Source organism: Chiloscyllium punctatum, chromosome 4 (genome assembly GCF_047496795.1).
Source record: "Chiloscyllium punctatum isolate Juve2018m chromosome 4, sChiPun1.3, whole genome shotgun sequence".
In the NCBI taxonomy this organism is placed as follows: domain Eukaryota; kingdom Metazoa; phylum Chordata; class Chondrichthyes; order Orectolobiformes; family Hemiscylliidae; genus Chiloscyllium; species Chiloscyllium punctatum.
In genome coordinates this window covers 100166792-100183928 of record NC_092742.1, presented here as the reverse complement: position 1 = coordinate 100183928, position 17137 = coordinate 100166792, and the positions used below count along the sequence as shown (strand labels likewise).

Sequence of the window (17137 nt, the reverse complement as noted above, 5' to 3'; positions counted from 1 at the left end):
GACGTTAGTTAAAAATCACACAACACCAGGTTATAGTCCAACAGGTTTATTTGGAAGAACTAGCTTTCCTTCATCAAAGAGCAGGATCATAAGACACAGAATTTATAGCAAAAGATCATAGTGTCATGCATGCAACTGATACAATATATTGAACAAACATAATCAGTTGTGTGGTTTTTTTCAACTTTGTCCGTTCCAGTCCAACACGAGCACCTCCACATCGTATCTGATATTAGTTATGCATACATTTGAAAGTTTTTCCCATATGCTGTCCAGTGCACTTGCTCAGATATGTGTTCCTGAGGCATGAGTACAATTTGCCAACCTTTAAGAGCTTCATAATTTCCAAAAATGGCAATTCGGAGGCTAGTTGCATAACCCTGTAAATTTACATTGGTAAATCATGACTTTCATTGCCTTTACAAAAATCATCTAAATCTTGATATTAAATTTCAGTTTTCCAGCATTGATTAGGTTTAGAATATATTTTATAAATCTTAACAAAATGAACCATTTAACATTGGGCTATGAAGAATTTTTTTTCCTGCACACTGAGATGAAACAGTAATAAATTTGTAAAATGAGATTTTCTTCCATCCAGATGACATCATTCCAAAGTGCAGATGTTTCAAATTTGCATTTTCTTATCAATTCTTTATCTTTTCACAAGGTTTCGAGAAGATTTTGCTGTGGAAAATGAGCTTGGTTTTCATAAAAGAAAAGGTCAGTGTTTAGAATTGTGTAGTACATACTAATTAAAAATTATACAACTGGAGATGGGTTGCTTGAATTAAATAGTGGTAATCTTTGTAATTACACATCAAGGTGATAATCTTTGGATTTGTTGGAGTTTATATGTTACTGAATTCTCCAATCAATAAATTAATTCTTGAGCTTTCTCATGATTGATCTATGTGATATAAACACGTTAGTGTCTGAAATATTTTGTTGGAATCAATGTCCTATGCAAAAAAAATGTATATTTACAGCTTAGTTTTCCTCCTATGGAATTCCATCTTGAGTTAGTCTTTGCAGCTGTTGAACATAGATTATGGCAGTTCTTCTGTAGGACCGAAGGACAAGTTATTTTATGTAATTATAGATATACAGTGCATTGTGTTCCTTTACTGATCCAGCTACAGTTTTTAATGTTACAGCCCTCTCTTTTTTTGTTAAACTCATCCTCAAACACATCACTCCTATTCTCAATTAAGCTTCAGCTTTAGCCAGTCCTTCATTTTCTTTGCATTATTTCACTCCTCATTGTGTATTGCTGTCTAAGTCTAATCTCAGTCCATATGCACTGCGTTTGTTTCGTAGCCAAGCTCATTGATTGCATTGTATCCAACAGATGAATTCCTGACTTTCACTTGCTTGCTAGCCTTTTTTAAAAATCCTATTTTGGAAAAGAGAAGCGCAGTGTGTAGGATGGGGTGGTGTTAAAGATGAAACTTGAAGGCCCCATGCTACATAAAGTCTGGCTGCAGTAAGGATTCTGTAGTGATAAGGGACATATTTACATCCTTCGTAATCAATGATAGAGGTACTCTGAACTCATAGATGGCTGGTGATGAAATTAAATATATTCTTAACCCACATGCTGACTTTACTTTACCCATATCTGATCTGAGAAGATGGAGTTCTGTGATTGTTAACAAAATATTTTTTCTCAGCTAATTCATATCCCTTTCTGTTGTTTTTGAGGTCCTTCATATGTACAGGTCAGTGGAGATACACAAAGGTGATTATTCAGGGATTCTCATTCCTTCTTGAGGCTTTGCTGTCGCATAACATATAGCTTGTGCCACCACAAATATCACATTTCATTTGGTCCAGTTCGAGATTTAGTTGGGTTTTCATCCAGTGATAGCCCTCTAATGTTGTAAAGCATTCTACAGTGATTCAAAAGAAAGATATTCAACAAAACTTCATACTTAATTGCATAAGGAGATAGGAAGGCTGATAACTAAAAACATAGTTAAAGAGGCAAGTATTTACAGAGCGCATAAAGGAGGAAAGAGGTCAACTGTGACAGGTTTACTGAATGAATTCCAGAGATTATAGGCATTGTCGTCTGAAGATGGGGCAACTAATGGCAAAGTACTTAAAATTGGAGAGAGCTATAAACTGAAATTTTGTGCCCCACATTCTGAGGACACACGAGATGTGTTGCCTACACTCTTCAATTGGTATTCTGTCATCACTGGAGTAGTTGTCACGCATATTGTCTAGCAGCCAAGCTGCAGGTTCTGGGCAGGTGAGTGGGGCATGGTAGAGAGATGCTTCATTCAGATTTAGACATGTTGAGTGAGTGGGAAAATGCATAGCAGATGAAGTACAGTCAGTTCTGCTATGACGTCTATTTAAAGCAGTCATGATTTGGAGATGCCGGTGTTCAACTAGGGTGTTCAAATTTAAAAATCACACAACACTAGTTTATAGTCTAACAGGTTTATTTTGAAAAACCAGCTTTCAGAGCGCTGCTCCTTCATCAGGTGATTGTGGAGAATAAGATTGTAAGACAGAATTTATAGCAAAAATTTACAGTGTGATGTAACTGAAATTATATATTGAAAACGACTCGGATTGTTTGTTAAGTCCCTCATCTTTTAGAATGACCAGGTTGGTTTCAGTTCTTTAATATGTAAATTGCAAAGCATTTTTAAAAGCTACATTCTCGAGTACACTTTTTGGGTGTCATGTCGGCCCAGATAAGGTATTGAACGTGTTAACTCCCTGTGAAGCTGTCTGTGCCACAATGGTCAGACTGATTCTAATCTAAGAAACAGATTTACAGAATCTTACATGGATTCATGCAGTTTTTGAGCAAAGTGTAATGTAAGTACAAATTCACCCCACAAACTTGTGCATGTGGGCGTATGTGTGTGTGATGGGGGTAGGGGGTGTGATCGGGGAAGTTATGAGTATCTGTGTGAGAGAGAGAGAGAGAGTGTGTGTGTGTGTGTGTATGTATGTATGTAAAGGGGTTTCAGTGTGTGAGAGGTTGTGTGGGAGTGTATGTGTGAGTGTATGAGAGAGGGTCTAAGTGTGTGTGTGTAGTGCAATAGAGTCACCTGTAGTGTGACATCAACCCAAGGTCCCAGTTGAGGACACCGGTGTGTCTTGCTGCGACCACACCTAGAATATTATGCTCAGTTTTGGTCTCTTATTGGAAGAACAATGTTCTAGTTATGGAGGCAGTGCAGCAAAGGTTTACCAGACTGATTTCTGGAATGGCAGGACTGTTATATGAATAGAGATTGGATTGGTTAAGATTACATTCACTGAAATTTCACAAATTGAGGGGGGAAACCTACAAAATTCCAATCGGTCTAGACAGGATAAATACAGAAGGGTTGTTGCCACTGACTAGGAATTAAGAAACCAGGGGTCAAACAATTTAAGGATATGAGGCCATTGAGGACTGAGATGAAGAGAAACTTCTTCATGCAAAATGATGAGCCTGTTTAGGATGTGGTGTCAGTTATTGGAGAGCAGTTTTGTACAGATCAGTGATGCAATTGCAATAAACAGTAAAGCTGTGACTAAGGATCTGTTGTCCTGTTTAATGTGGCAAGATTCCTTCATTCTGTGTGTAATTTTGAACATTGTGAATGGGAGGCCTGTTAGTATGCTGCAGATTTCTGCCAATATCTCAATAATTATTCTTTCTATAAGTGGTCACCAGTGTCCAACTGAACAAAGCTTGGAGCAGGCTCATGCACTCTGTTGTAGACTCTCCACAGTTACCATTGTTTGCTATACCTCACTTGTGAAGTTAAAAATCATCAGGTGAAAACTAGCATGATCAATGTGTAAGAAGGGGAACAGTGGAGAAATCAGGCAAAAAGAGCTCTGAAAGCTTGAATTGGATGTAAATTCTGTTGTGATGTGTCTCTGAGTTTCATCACCGTCAGAAAAAATTAAACATGAGAGAATTTAAGATGCAAACCAAGTCCGAGACGTTTTGGGGCACACTGAGTGGGATAATCTGATTTTTGGTCTAACTGTGATTGGAGGGGTAAAAATCGGTGATATGTAAATTTGGGTTTCCTTTCTCCCGGAAGAATGTTGTTAAACTTGGGATGTTGCTGGGACTGAAAGGTTTGAGTTCTAGGAAAAGGCTGAATATGCTGTGGCCTTTTTCCCCTGGAGCATCAGAGGCCGAAGGGGGACCTTATAGAGGTTTATAAAATCATGAGGGCATGGATAGGGTGTATAGCCAAGGTCTTTTCCGCAGGGTTGGGGAGTTCAAAATAAGAGGGTATAGGTTTAAGCTGAGAGGGGAAAGATTTAAAAAGGACCTGAGCGGTCAACTTTTCACTCAGAGGGTGGTGCATGTTTAGGATGAGTTACCAGATGAAGTGGTAGAAGCGGGTACAATTACAACACTTAAAAAGCATCTGGATGGGTATATGAATCGGAAGGGATTAGAGGGTTATGGGCCAAATGCCGGCAAACGGGACTAGGTCAGACTGCATGAAGGGTCTGTTTCTGTCCTGTATAACGCTATGAATGACCCACGTCCATTGATGACTGTTGCACATGTGAAGGCCTGAGTGGGCTGAATTCTGATCTGCATTACTGTGCTATGGCTTAGTTATTTTTCTAATCAATCCGTTCAGAGATGTTATTACACATCTCTGGAGCAGTTAGAACTTGAAACTAGACCTGCTGACAAGTGGTCGGGACACCACTACAAGAGTCCTGTACAGCTGGCTTATATTTATTTCTGTCATCATGTAACTGAATTTCACGTTGGTCAAAGTCGAGAGACTCCTGATCCCCATAGCTTCACCATTTGTGGTTGTTAACCATGAGATCTGTGGGGAATCAATTGCATTTTTCCTCTCCTCCCTTGATCCTTGCACTCACTTCTGCAATAGGAGAATGATATATTTTCAAATGATGAGTACAGTGAATTTGTTGGGTGTGATGAACAAAAAGAGGCATGAATTGCAGAAAGATCAAGCTGAGTAGCTGTGTTATGATGTTGAGAGTGATATACAGGACAGCGTATAGATGAATGTACAAGTTTATCGACCTTTCCTGATGTGGGGGTCACTTTGAGTCCATGAATGTGGCGCAGTGTTTTCCCTGCCCTTGATCTCCTGGGCCAAGCTATGCCTGACCTGTGGCAACCGCAGGTTTTAGCCTCAATTTTCTGGGAGAGAGTCATCATAGAATCCCTACAGTGTGGAAGCAGGCCCTTCGGCCCAACAAGTCCACACCAACCCTACCAAGAGTAACCCAGACCCATTACCCTACATTTTAACCCTGACTAATGCACCTAACCTGCACATCCCTGGACACTATGGACAATTTAGCATAGCCAAATCACCTAACCTGCACATCTTTGGATTGTGGGAGGAAACTGGGGCACCCAGAGGAAACCCAAGCAGACATGGGGAGAAAGTGCAAACTCCACACAGACAGTCGCCCGAGGCTAGAATTGAACCCAGCTCCCTGGTGCTGTAAGGGAGCATTGCTAACCACCGCTATGCCGCCCCATAAGTCCATCCAACAGTACATCAAAGAAGACATCACTAAAACAGAATGCAATATTTGATCATCCTGAGGCCATATTCTGAAGTTGCTGTTCCTATGCCAAACAACTCCTCCAGATCCCTTCTTTTGATCGTCCCATTAAATACTGCAATTGAAATTGTAAATCCATATAATGCCCATTGAAGTATAATCGATATCACACCCAGAAGTAATATTGTACTGAGTTGGCCACATTACAGTTTCACAGACAGAGTTAGTCACTGGAATTACTTGACATTGTTTTTTTTTACCAATTTCAGAGCCCTATCCTTCCTAACACATTTCAAACCTAGTGCTAGATCCTGCGGTGATCCTCAGATGACCATGTCTGTGGAAACATTTTATTAACTTGTGGGACATAGCTGTTGCTGGCAGAGCCAGCATTTATTGCCTGTCCCCAGTTGCCCTTGAGAAGATGGTGGTGAACCACTACAGTCCACATGCTGGAGGTTGACTCATAATGTCCTTTAGGAGGGAATTCCAGGATTTTGACTGAGCAACAGTGAAGAAACAATGATGCATTTCCAAGTCAAGATGGTGAGTGGCTTGGAGGGGATCTTGCAGGGGGTGGTATTCCCATGTTATCTGCTATCCTTATCCTTCTAAATGGAAATAGTGGTGGGTTTGGAAGGTGCTACCTTCGAACCTTCGAATTTCTGTTGATAGTACATACTAGGGGAAAGTGAGGACTGCAGATGCTGGAAATCAGAGTCAAGATTATGGTGATGGAAAAGCATAGCAGGTCAGGCGCCATCTGAGAAGCAGGAGAATCGACGTTTAGGCATAAGCTCTTCATTAGGAATGAGGCTTGTGGCTGAGAGATAAATGGGAGGTGGAGTTGGGGGCAAGGTAGCTGAGAGTGCAGCAGGTAGATGAAGGTGAGGGAGAAGATGATAGGTCAGAGAGGAGGATGGAATGGATAGATGGAAAAGGTGATGGACAGGTCAGGAGGGCGGTGCCGAGTTGGAAGCTTGGGACTGGGATAATGTGGGGGAGGGTAAGTGAGGAAACTGATGAAATCCACATTGATCCCGTGCGGTTGCAGGTTCCCAAGACAGAATATGAGGTGTTCTTCCTCCAGGCGTCAAGTGGAAGAGTTTCCTGATGGAGGAGGCCCTGGACCTGCAGAGTGGGAGGGGAGTTGAAGTGTTCAACTATGGAGCGGTGGGATTGGTTGGTGTGAGTGGCCCAGAGATGTTGTCTGAAACAATCCGCAAGTTGGCATCCTGTCTCCCCGATGTAGAGGAGACCACATCGGGTGCAACGGATACAGTAGATGACATTGGTAGAGATACTGGTAAATTTCTGTTGGATCTGGAAGGATCCTTTGGGGCCTTGGATGGAGTTGAGGGGGGAATGGTGTGGGCGCAGGTTTTGCACTTCCTGCAGTGGCAGGGAAAGCTGCTGGGAGTGGATTGTGGGCTGGTGGGGGGCATGGATCTGACAAGGGAGTCGCGGAAGGAATGGTCTCTCCAGAACACTGATAGGATTGGGGAGGGAAGTATATATCTGGTAGTGGGGTCCACTTGTAGGTGTCGGAAGTGGCAGAGGATGATGCAATATATGTGGAGGTTGGTGGGGTGGAAGGTGAGAACCGGAGTTGGTGGGGGGGAGGGCGGTTCTGTCTCTGTCTTTGTTGCATTGGGGGGGGTAGGGTTCAAGGACGGAGGTGTGGAAGTGGAGGAGATGTGCTGGAGGACACCGTCAACTATATGGGAAGGAAAATTGGGATCTTGGAAGAAAGAGGCCATCTGGGATTTTCTAAGGTGGAATTGGTCATCCTGGGAACAGAGGCAGTGGAAGCGGAGGATTTGGGAATAAAGGATGGCGTTTTACAGGAGGTGGGGCAGTCTAGATAGTACACACTGCTATTATCGGGCATCGATGGTGGATGGAGTAGATGCTTGTGGATGTGGTGCCACTTGAAGTGGGCCACTTTTATCCTGCATGATTTCAACTTCTTGAGTGTTTTTGGTGCTACACATACAGGCAAATATTCTGTCATGCCCTTAATTTGTGCTTTGTCGATGGTGGACAAGCTTTCGGAGTCAGGAGGTGAGTTACTTGCTACTGTGTTCTCATGGTAGAGGTGTTAACATCGTTGGTGCACCGGAAACAGTTAACTGTCAAGCTTTAATTTAAATTCACACTAGGCAGTTCAATTCTGGTCAAGATATTGCCATGGGGAATGCCCCTACGAATGACTGTCTCCAAGCTTTTGACTAGTTGAACATGTTCTTCATTTGCATAGAATAGGCCCCTGCATATGAGTAACCTTGGCTTTTAGCACTCAAGTGAGTCACACTGCAAGCCTGACTATTACATTCAATTGCTTTTAACTCACTTCGAATTCTTTGCAAGGTTGGGATTGTTCAGCAAATGTTGCCCGGGCCGGGAATCCAATCTAATGTTGGATGCCACGTTCTGAGTTTGTAAACACAGACTGATTGAGTACAGTCAGTACCCTGCCTATTGTAAACAGATAAGGGGACCTTCTTGATTGGTTTAGTACTAACAGCCAGTCTTTGGGACATACTGGCATGAATGGCATTCGACCAGAAAATAATCAAGGCACCTAATTGAATGCTAGTCTTTACATCTAGAGGATTGGAGTATAAGGTTACAGATGGTATACTGCAGCGATACAAAGGCCTCGTTAGACCCCACTTGGAATATTGTGAGCAAGGTTGGACACCAGTTAGGAAGGATATATTGGCCTTGGAGGCAGTACAAAATCGGTTTACAGGAGTGATGCTTAGAATCCAGGGGTTAAGTTCTGAGGAGAGATTGTACAAATTAGGCCTGTTTTGTCTAAAATTTAGAAGGTTACGGGGTGATCTGATCAAAGCCTTCAAGATACGAACAGGAAAAAAATAGGTTAGATAGAGATAAACTGTTTGGGGATTTTGGAACAAGGGAGCATAGTCTGAGAATTAGGGCCAGACTGTTCAGGAGGGATGTTAGGAAGCATTTCTACCCACAAGGGTGATGGGTGTCTGGAACTGACTTCTATAAAGACACGAGATCAGTTGTTAGATTTGAGAGAGATACATTTTTGTTCAGCAAAGATATTAAGGAAATGGGCCAAAGACAGGTATATGAAATAAGGCCACAGCTCAGGAGTGATCTTGTTGAATGATGGAACAGGCCCAAAGGGCTGAATGGCCTCCTCCTGATCTTATGTTCCTATTCAATACAAACATTGCAGATACATTGTGAAATGTAATGTTGTTCTTAAGAAGCATCACTGCACCCAAAACGTTTGACTCATGGTTTCTTTCCACAGATGCTGACAGACATACTAAATTTCTCCAATAATTTCTGCTTTTGCATCAAATTTCCAGCATCTGCAGTTCTTTGCTCTTTTGCTTAATGCTGTTATAGGATTGGCTTTCCTTGTTACAGTGTTGTGGGTAAATTATCACCAGTTAACTTTAATTTTACTACTTATTAATAAATCTGACAGACAATCAAATACTGAAACAATGATTTAAATCTTATTTTGTGTAGCAACCAAAATAAGTAAAACCTCACAACTCAACTTGGCTATTACCCAATTGGAATTTAGAGATGATTCCAACTAACAGTATCTGTCTGTGGATGTCCAGGATTCAGTCCTTGTGTAGTTCTCTGGAGTTCTGCTTCCAAGGAATTCTGAAGTTGAATTCTTATACAATACACTGTATTCCATCCTTTAAGTTTGTAGTGTGATATTATTTATGATTGTTTAGGTTCTTTCATTCACAATATTGACTGCTGCTCTGAAAGCATCAAGTCTACAGCTTGCATTCTTATCAGAATTAGCTTCCCTGTTCCTTGTTACATTTGCTGAAAATGTGTTGCTGGAAAAGCGCAGCAGGTCAGGCAGCATCCATGGAGCAGGAGAATCGACGTTTCGAGCATGAGCCCTTCTTCAGGAATGAGGAAAGTGTGCCAAGCAGGCTAAGATAAAAGGTAGGGAGGAGGGACTTGGGGGAGGGGCGTTGGAAATGCGATAGGTAGAAGGAGGTTAAGGTGAGGGTGATAGGCCGGAGTGGGGTAGGGGCGGAGAGGTCAGGAAGAAGATTGCAGGTTAGGAAGGTGGTGCTGAGTTCGAGGGTTGGGACTGAGACAAGGTGGGGGGAGGGGAAATGAGGAAACGGAAGAAATCTGAGTTCATCCCTTGTGGTTGGAGGGTTCCTAGGCGGAAGATGAGGTGCTCTTCCTCCAACCGTCATGTTGCTATGGTCTGGCGATGGAGGAGTCCAAGGACCTGCATGTCCTTGGTGGAGTGGGAGGGGGAGTTGAAGTGTTGAGCCACGGGGTGGTTGGGTTTGTTGGTCCGGGTGTCCCAGAGGTGTTCTCTGAAACATTCCGCAAATAGGCAGCCTGTCTCCCCAATGTAGAGGAAGCCACATTGGGTGCAGCGGATGCAGTAAATGATGTGTGTGGAGGTGCAGGTGAATATGTAGTGGATATGGAAGGATCCCTTGGGCCTTGGAGGGAAGTAAGGGGGGAGGTGTGGGCGCAAGTTTTGCATTTCTTGCAGTTGCAGGGGAAGGTGCCGGGAGTGGAGGTTGGGTTGGTGGGGAATGTGGACCTGATGAGGGAGTCACGGAGGGAGTGTTCTTTTCGAAACGTTGATAGGGGAGGGGAGGGAAATATATCCCTGGTGGTGGGGTCCGTTTGGAGGTGGCGGAAATGACAACGGATGATACGATGTATATGGAGGTTGGTGGGGTGGTAGGTGAGGACCAGTGGGGTTCTGTCCTGGTGGCGATTGGAGGGGCGGAGTTCAAGGGCGGAGGAGCGGGAAGTGGAGGAGATGCGGTGGAGAGCATTGTCGATCATGTCTGGGGGGAAATTGCGGTCTTTGAAGAAGGAGGCCATCTGGGTTGTACGGTATTGGAACTGGTCCTCCTGGGACCAGATGCGGCGGAGACAAAGGAATTGGGAATATGGGGTGGCATTTTTACAGGGGGCAGGTTGGGAGGGGGTGTAGTCTAGGTAGCTGTGGGAGTCGGTCGGTTTATAGTAAATGTCCGTGTTGATTCGGTCGCCCAAGATAGAAATGGTGAAGTCTAGGAAGGGGAGGGAGGAGTCTGAGACAGTCCAGGTAAATTTAAGGTCGGGGTGGAAGGTGTTGGTAAAGTGGATGAACTGTTCAACCTCCTCTTGGGAGCATGAGGCAGCGCTGATACAGTCAACGATGTAGCAGAGGAAAAGGTGAGGGGTGGTGCCAGTGTAGCTGCAGAAGATGGACTGTTCCACATATCCTACGAAGAGGCAGGCACAGCTGGGGCCCATGCGGCTGCCCATGGCTACTCCTTTGGTTTGGAGGAAGTGGGAGGATTGGAAAGAGAAGTTGTTCAGAGTGAGGACCAGTTTAGTCAGTCGAAGGAGGAACTGACACCCTCCTTCGACTGACTGAAACTGACACCCTCCTTTGACTGACTGAACAACCAGTACCCTTCCACTGACACCCTCCTTCAACTGACTGAACTCAAAGCCCTCCGCTTCTTCCTTTCCCGCCATACCAACCAGTACCCTTCCACTGACACCCTCCTTCGATTGACTGAAGGGATAGACACAATGGCTAAATGGCCTCCATCTGCTCCCAGAAGGACCAGTTCCAATATCAAACAACCCAGATGGCCTCTTTCCTAAGTCCTGAAGAAGGGCTCATGCCTGAAACGTCGATTCTCCTGCTCCTTGGATGCTGCCTGACCTGCTGCGCTTTACCAGCAACACATTTTCAGCTCTGATTTCCAGCATCTGCAGTCCTCACTTTCTCCATGTTATATTTGGCATTGACTGTCACATTGAAGAAATTAACTCCTGAACTCCAAGTCAGAGATGTACAGGTTAAGTTGAATGGCCGTGCTAAATTGCCCATGGAGTCCAGGTTAGGTGGATTAGCCACGGGAAATGTAGGATTACAGGAATAGGGTAAGTGGGTGGATCTTGGTGGGATGCCCTTCCGAGATTCGCTGTGGACTTAGAATCATAGAATCCTTACAGTGTTGAAACAGGCCCTTCGGCCCAACAAGTCACACTGAACCTCCAAAGAGTAACCTACCCAGACGCATTCCCCTACCCTATACTTACCCCTGACCACTGCACCTAACCAACACATACCTGAACACAATGGGCAATTTAGCATGGCCAACTCACCTAACCTGTACATTTTTGGCTTGAGGGAGGTAACTGGAGGAAACGTACGCAGACACGGAGAGAATGTGCTAACTTCAAAGTCACCGGAGGTTGGAATCAAACCAGGTCCCAGTGCTGTGAGACAGCACTGCTCACCACTGAGCTGCTATTGTTGGTCTGATTGGCCTGTTTCCACTCTGTAGTAATTCTATGATTCTTCCATGAAATTCTACTGCAGGACCTTGTGGCATAAGGCAGCCAATTATCAAGCAGTTGTTAAAACAGCTTTGTTTATGTCGATTTGACTCCTTCTTTTCCCATGCTTTCAATTCCTGTATAACAGTTTGTCCTTGTCTCTTAATAGTTTATTCCAAACAAAGGTATTGACTGCTTCTTTCAATCTGCAAACAGTTATTAAAGTTCTAAAGTTTATAGTATCACAACAACATTATTCAATTTCCTTTGAGAAAACCAGTAATATTAAGCCTTGCAGATTATATTAACGGACAGCTCAACTAAAAATCATGCAAATGCATCATGTGATACGGCAATAAACCATCAAAAGTTGAACTGTTTAGGTACAGTTTTATTTTGCTGATCAACATGTCCATCCTGAGGACTACTATCGGTGACAGCGTTCCTTGAGAGGATTAGCCAGTGAGTCTGCTGCTGATCACTATCTTGCTGGGAGATTTTTTTGTGCAGGAAGCAGAAGCTTGTTCTTTTCATATCTGTGACAACCCCATAGTGAAAAGAATGCAGATACTCTAGCCTGGATTTTCCAATGGTCAGATTGTCATTATGCCAATGTAGATAGGTGTTGTGTATGGGAACCCTGAGGAATCCCCACTATAACACAGTCTGAAGGAATTGCCCAGGAATTTGAATTGAGTAATTTCTCTATGCTGCAATCCTTCTGAATGTCATCATTTAAATTAGAGACTTTGATGGTTCTGAAGAAATTAAGTAAACAGTTAGGCAGGAAAGGTTAGACATTAAATATGTAGTGTACCTTCTGAGTAACTGTTAACCAGACCTTATACTGAGTCTGGCACTAAAATAGGCAAGTAAGTTGCAATTGTTCTGGGCTAGGCTAGACTCCCCTCAAAACATTTCAAGAAAGTAGCCCGGACTATAACTTTGCTATTTGTTTTAAGCAGGTGTACTGCAGATATTCCAGGAGTGATGCAGTTGGTCAAACCACTTAGTTTTAAACAAAACAGAATTTATTTACAAGATTACCAAATGAAACAAACAAAAGAGAACAGAACACAGAATAACTTCAGCTGTCCGAAAGCCCAACTGGTAATCCCAACTTAATGATGCTGCTCCAAATACTTACAACAATCCCCATAAACACCCCTTGGCTCAAAAGGTAAACAAAGGTCTTACAGGAGAGATGTCAGAGAGAGAGGACCAGCATGGACCTGCTTCTTTGGGTCCAACAGCTTCAAACATTACTTTCAGTGAATAGCCAGACTGTCAAAAAAAATCAAACCAAAGAGAAGTTGAGCATTGTACAAATGTTTCTTTAGAAACTCTTGAAAACCTACTTCTTGAGGCAGGATCTGTTATCTATTATCAAACTGGCCCTAAAACTCATCCAAGCGCAAACTTTTCAGAACCTGTGTTGTTAATGACCTCCTGAAAAAAAAGGACAACATGACCTTGTTAAACAAGCAGCATCATCACAGAATGAAGAAATTAGAAATTTACAAATGGATATGGATTAAGTTATGTGAATAGTTAAAAAATTGGTAGGTGGGGTTTAACATGGATATGTGAGAGGTTATCAATTCTAGTCAGAGAAATTATGTAAATGGAGAAAAACTTCAGAGGAATTTGAATGTCCTTCTGTGTGAATTGCAGTAAACTAGTTGGCAGGTTAAGGCAAGCAAATGGAATTTTCTCTATTGATTGCTAAAGGGATAGAATATAAAAGTAGGGAAGTGTTGCTACAATATACAAGATATTATTGAGACCTAACCCAACCTGATCACCTATCCTGCTAGATGTAATCCAAGCTCCCCAATGCTGGACCTGAACTTGCAGACCAAATACCCATCTGCCCTAAAGCTGCACTACTTTACCTCTACTGCCCTCCCCCACCCCTCCCTGCCACTTTGTAGAATCCTCGGCACCCTTACTCCTTCTCACAGCAACCTATCCAACTGACACCCTACTTGCCTGGCAACCTGCCACCTTACCTCACCATCTGACAGCACTGTCAAAGTGGCTGTCAGGACATTTAAATCTTCAAACACACCAACTGACTACTGTGTAATGGGGTCATGGTTTGCCTTCCACTGATAATCGTACACTACAAAAGAGCTGTCAGAGTGGAAGTACAGCTCCGTTTTCCTGAGGGACCCTTCAGCAAAATCTCTTCTCAAAAATGCAGAGCTCCCTTCTTAGTAACAAACAAAAAGGGGGTGCAGTGGAGATCTGTGTGTGCGATTGGCCTTTTGGAAAATCTGTCCTTGGGTGAGGTGTGGAAGCCTCAGCAGCACCTGTGTCATGCTGTCTTCAGGCAAGTAAGGAGAGAACATTAGAGGAATTGTATCATTCAGACTAGCTGGTAATGGAATTTGATGGTAAATGGTTTATTTTGAATATAACATTTTCTGGTTCATCACCTCAACACACTTTTAGAAGGAGATGACTGCGTAACGTCTTTTGTTCACGCCACAGGTGGAAGAAATGCAAGGAAAAGCAGTGGACGATTTCAGCATCATGATACACGAGGTAAGCTACCTTTGTGAATCCGTACAAATATTTTTATATATACATAATATATATAAATTCTAATTAGTACTTGTCCAATGTAAGAAAGTCTCCATCATTCCCCAGTTTGTTTCCTTCACAATCACTTTTCACTGAAAAAATGTACACAGTAGGATACAATCCAAGAAAAACTTCTGTATAATCCAAGTCCGGCAAAGAGTAGTGCCAGAAAGGGTCACAGTGAGAACTTGTCACATTTCTACTGTAAAACTCTGAAAAAAACATAACACTTCCGTCAAAATGCAAACTTGACAATTCTAGCAATCCCTTTGGCAAATCCTTAGGGCAAAAACTGACTTCAGTTGAATCCTGACCAAACATGGATATCATGTGATCCTGATTCTTCCTATTCTCTGGGAACATTCTTCTCTTAAATTGCCCAGGACTCCTGTTCCTGAGAACTACTGTAGTTATCTTTTTGCATTTTAAATCCTACAAGCCAGCTCACAATTATTTCGCTGGTCCTCTCACCACCACCTACCAAGCACATCATCTCTTTCCATTTTGTTCATTTGCTTCCTGATCTGATACACAAACCAACAAGCCCCTGAAGTAAACTCTAGTGATCCACAGTGATTCACTTCTTGTTGTTTACTTTGCTTTCCTTTTTTTCAACCCATAACAAACAAAACTGTGCTATAATTATTAGATTAGATTACAGTGTGGAAACTTGGCCCAACAAGTCCACACCGCCCCACCGAAGCGTAACCCACCCATACCCCTACATTTACCCCTTACCTAACACTACGGGCAATTTAACATGGCCAATTCACCTGACCTACACATCTTTGGACTGTGGGAGGAAACCCATGCAGACACAGGGAGAATGTGGAAACTCCACACAGTCAGTTGCCTGAGGCAGGAATTGAACCTGGGTCTCAGGCGCTGTGAGGCAGCAGTGCTAACCACTGTGCCACCATGCCGCCCACTAATTATGCAGAAACTTGGTGGGTTTGGGACTATTGTAGAAATACCCAGGAAATGGAAGAATTGTTTTTGAAAATGTTCTTTAATGGGGAAGAAAAATAGTTGTGAAAGTATGTTGAGAAACCAGAGAAGGCGTGAAGGAGGAACAAATAATGAAAAGGGAAATAAATGAGAAAAATAAAACAATGTCACTGTAGAATATTTCATCAATAAATCCTTGACTTTTGTTAGCAATCCTATAGCCCATGGAAAAAAGAGAATAACAAAACAGATGTTGGTCTATAAGGAGGGGAAACCCTTTTGTAGGAAATGGGATAGACGCAAAGAGATACTTTGGGCGAAATGGTAACTCTCTCTAAAACTGTACACTTGCACAGTCTTGAAGAGCATGGGAAAGACGTAAGGAGAAGAAAGAGGGACATACAGTGTTCGGTGAGTGCAACAAGGAAACGTGTTCTTTTACAGGGGAAACTTGGCTGAAGAGAGAATGAAATGGGAATGGGAAAGGAAGAGAACATGTGTGGCATGCATCCAATTAGTCAAGGAGGGAAGTCAAGTACAGGAATGGAAAGATTAATCTGTTGAAGGAGACAATGTAATGGTGCTGAAGTGGAGGGACACAGCACTGGGACTTGCACCCATGTCCCACATTGATCCACCAACCTGATCACATTGGAGATCCATTAATGTATATATCTATCTAAATCTGAATGTAGTTGTAAGTAGTTGATGCATCTTTCGCTTTCATACTGTCTCCAAAGAGAAAATATGTTTTGGACATTATAATTTTAAGAAAATCTTAACAAGGATACTTAAGGAAGCTTTGACTACGGCATATCTGCAATTCTTCTCATCCCATTTTAAACAACATATTGTCTTCTTGTTTGGTGTGTTAGAGGCTTTTTGAATACTGTTTAACCTATCCTTGGTTCGTAAAAAGAGTTGCAAATTCTCTTTTGGAGTGTTTGAGCTGGTGTGATCGGATTTTTTTGCATAAACTTGCCTTGTAACTTTAGTCAGATAACTTGTTAACATAATTTCAAGTACAGTAAACCACTTTCCATAAATTCAGATTACTTGCTATATGAAGTCCCACCTGGAGCCTCTGCAGGAAACATGATTGTTTTAGTCAAGGTTAGAAGTATTCATGTTTCCAATCAATTTGCAATCCTGAAACAACTAGCGTCACATCTACATTATAGCAGGAAACTATACCTTATTCATCATTACAATCCTAATTTTTCATAATATAGGATTCTTTGTGAAATCTTAATGGTTGTGGTTTAAATAGATTTCCAAAGAGGGTATGATGTCACAATTAATTGAGGTTGATCTGGCTTCAGTGCAGTAGTATTTTTGAAGTGGTACTTCCAGACTTTGCCAATCCTTAAAGAAATTCTTAAAGATTTTGTGAAGGTTTCTGATGCTTAACTGTATTGCTGGGGAATATTTTAGAGGTAGGTGTCTGAGTGGATGTGGTTCATTTTAAGGCTGTCTCGCAATGACTGTATTTCTGGAAAGATAATACAGCTGAAATTGAGGAACAGGACAGAGAGAAAAAATACCTCTTCAGAAAATGTAAGCAGAATAGGCAGTAATGATTCTGATGTGGTCTTACCGTTATGAAATTATGATGATTGTCATATGGTAAGCATCAAGCTGATTTGTTTACTTGTGGGAACTCTAGCTCTAGGAACTAATTGTCAACTGTGGTTTAGTTTACAGCACTTTTGCTTCTTATTCATGG

General features: G+C 42.4%; 1 protein-coding gene across 7 annotated transcripts in view; it reads left to right on the top strand.

Annotated features, from left to right (window-relative positions):
- LOC140476586 (uncharacterized) overlaps window positions 1-17137 on the top strand; it is a 280335-nt gene that overhangs the window by 190023 nt on the left and 73175 nt on the right. For all 7 annotated transcript variants that reach the window (XR_011960519.1, XR_011960521.1, XR_011960520.1 and 4 more), the window contains 2 exons: window positions 671-723; window positions 14371-14424. Coding sequence is in view for 2 of the 7 variants with exons in the window: in XM_072569405.1 (XP_072425506.1) it covers window positions 671-723; window positions 14371-14424 (107 nt within the window). In the remaining 5 variants the exon portion in view is untranslated. The remainder of the gene's footprint in view (window positions 1-670; window positions 724-14370; window positions 14425-17137) is intronic.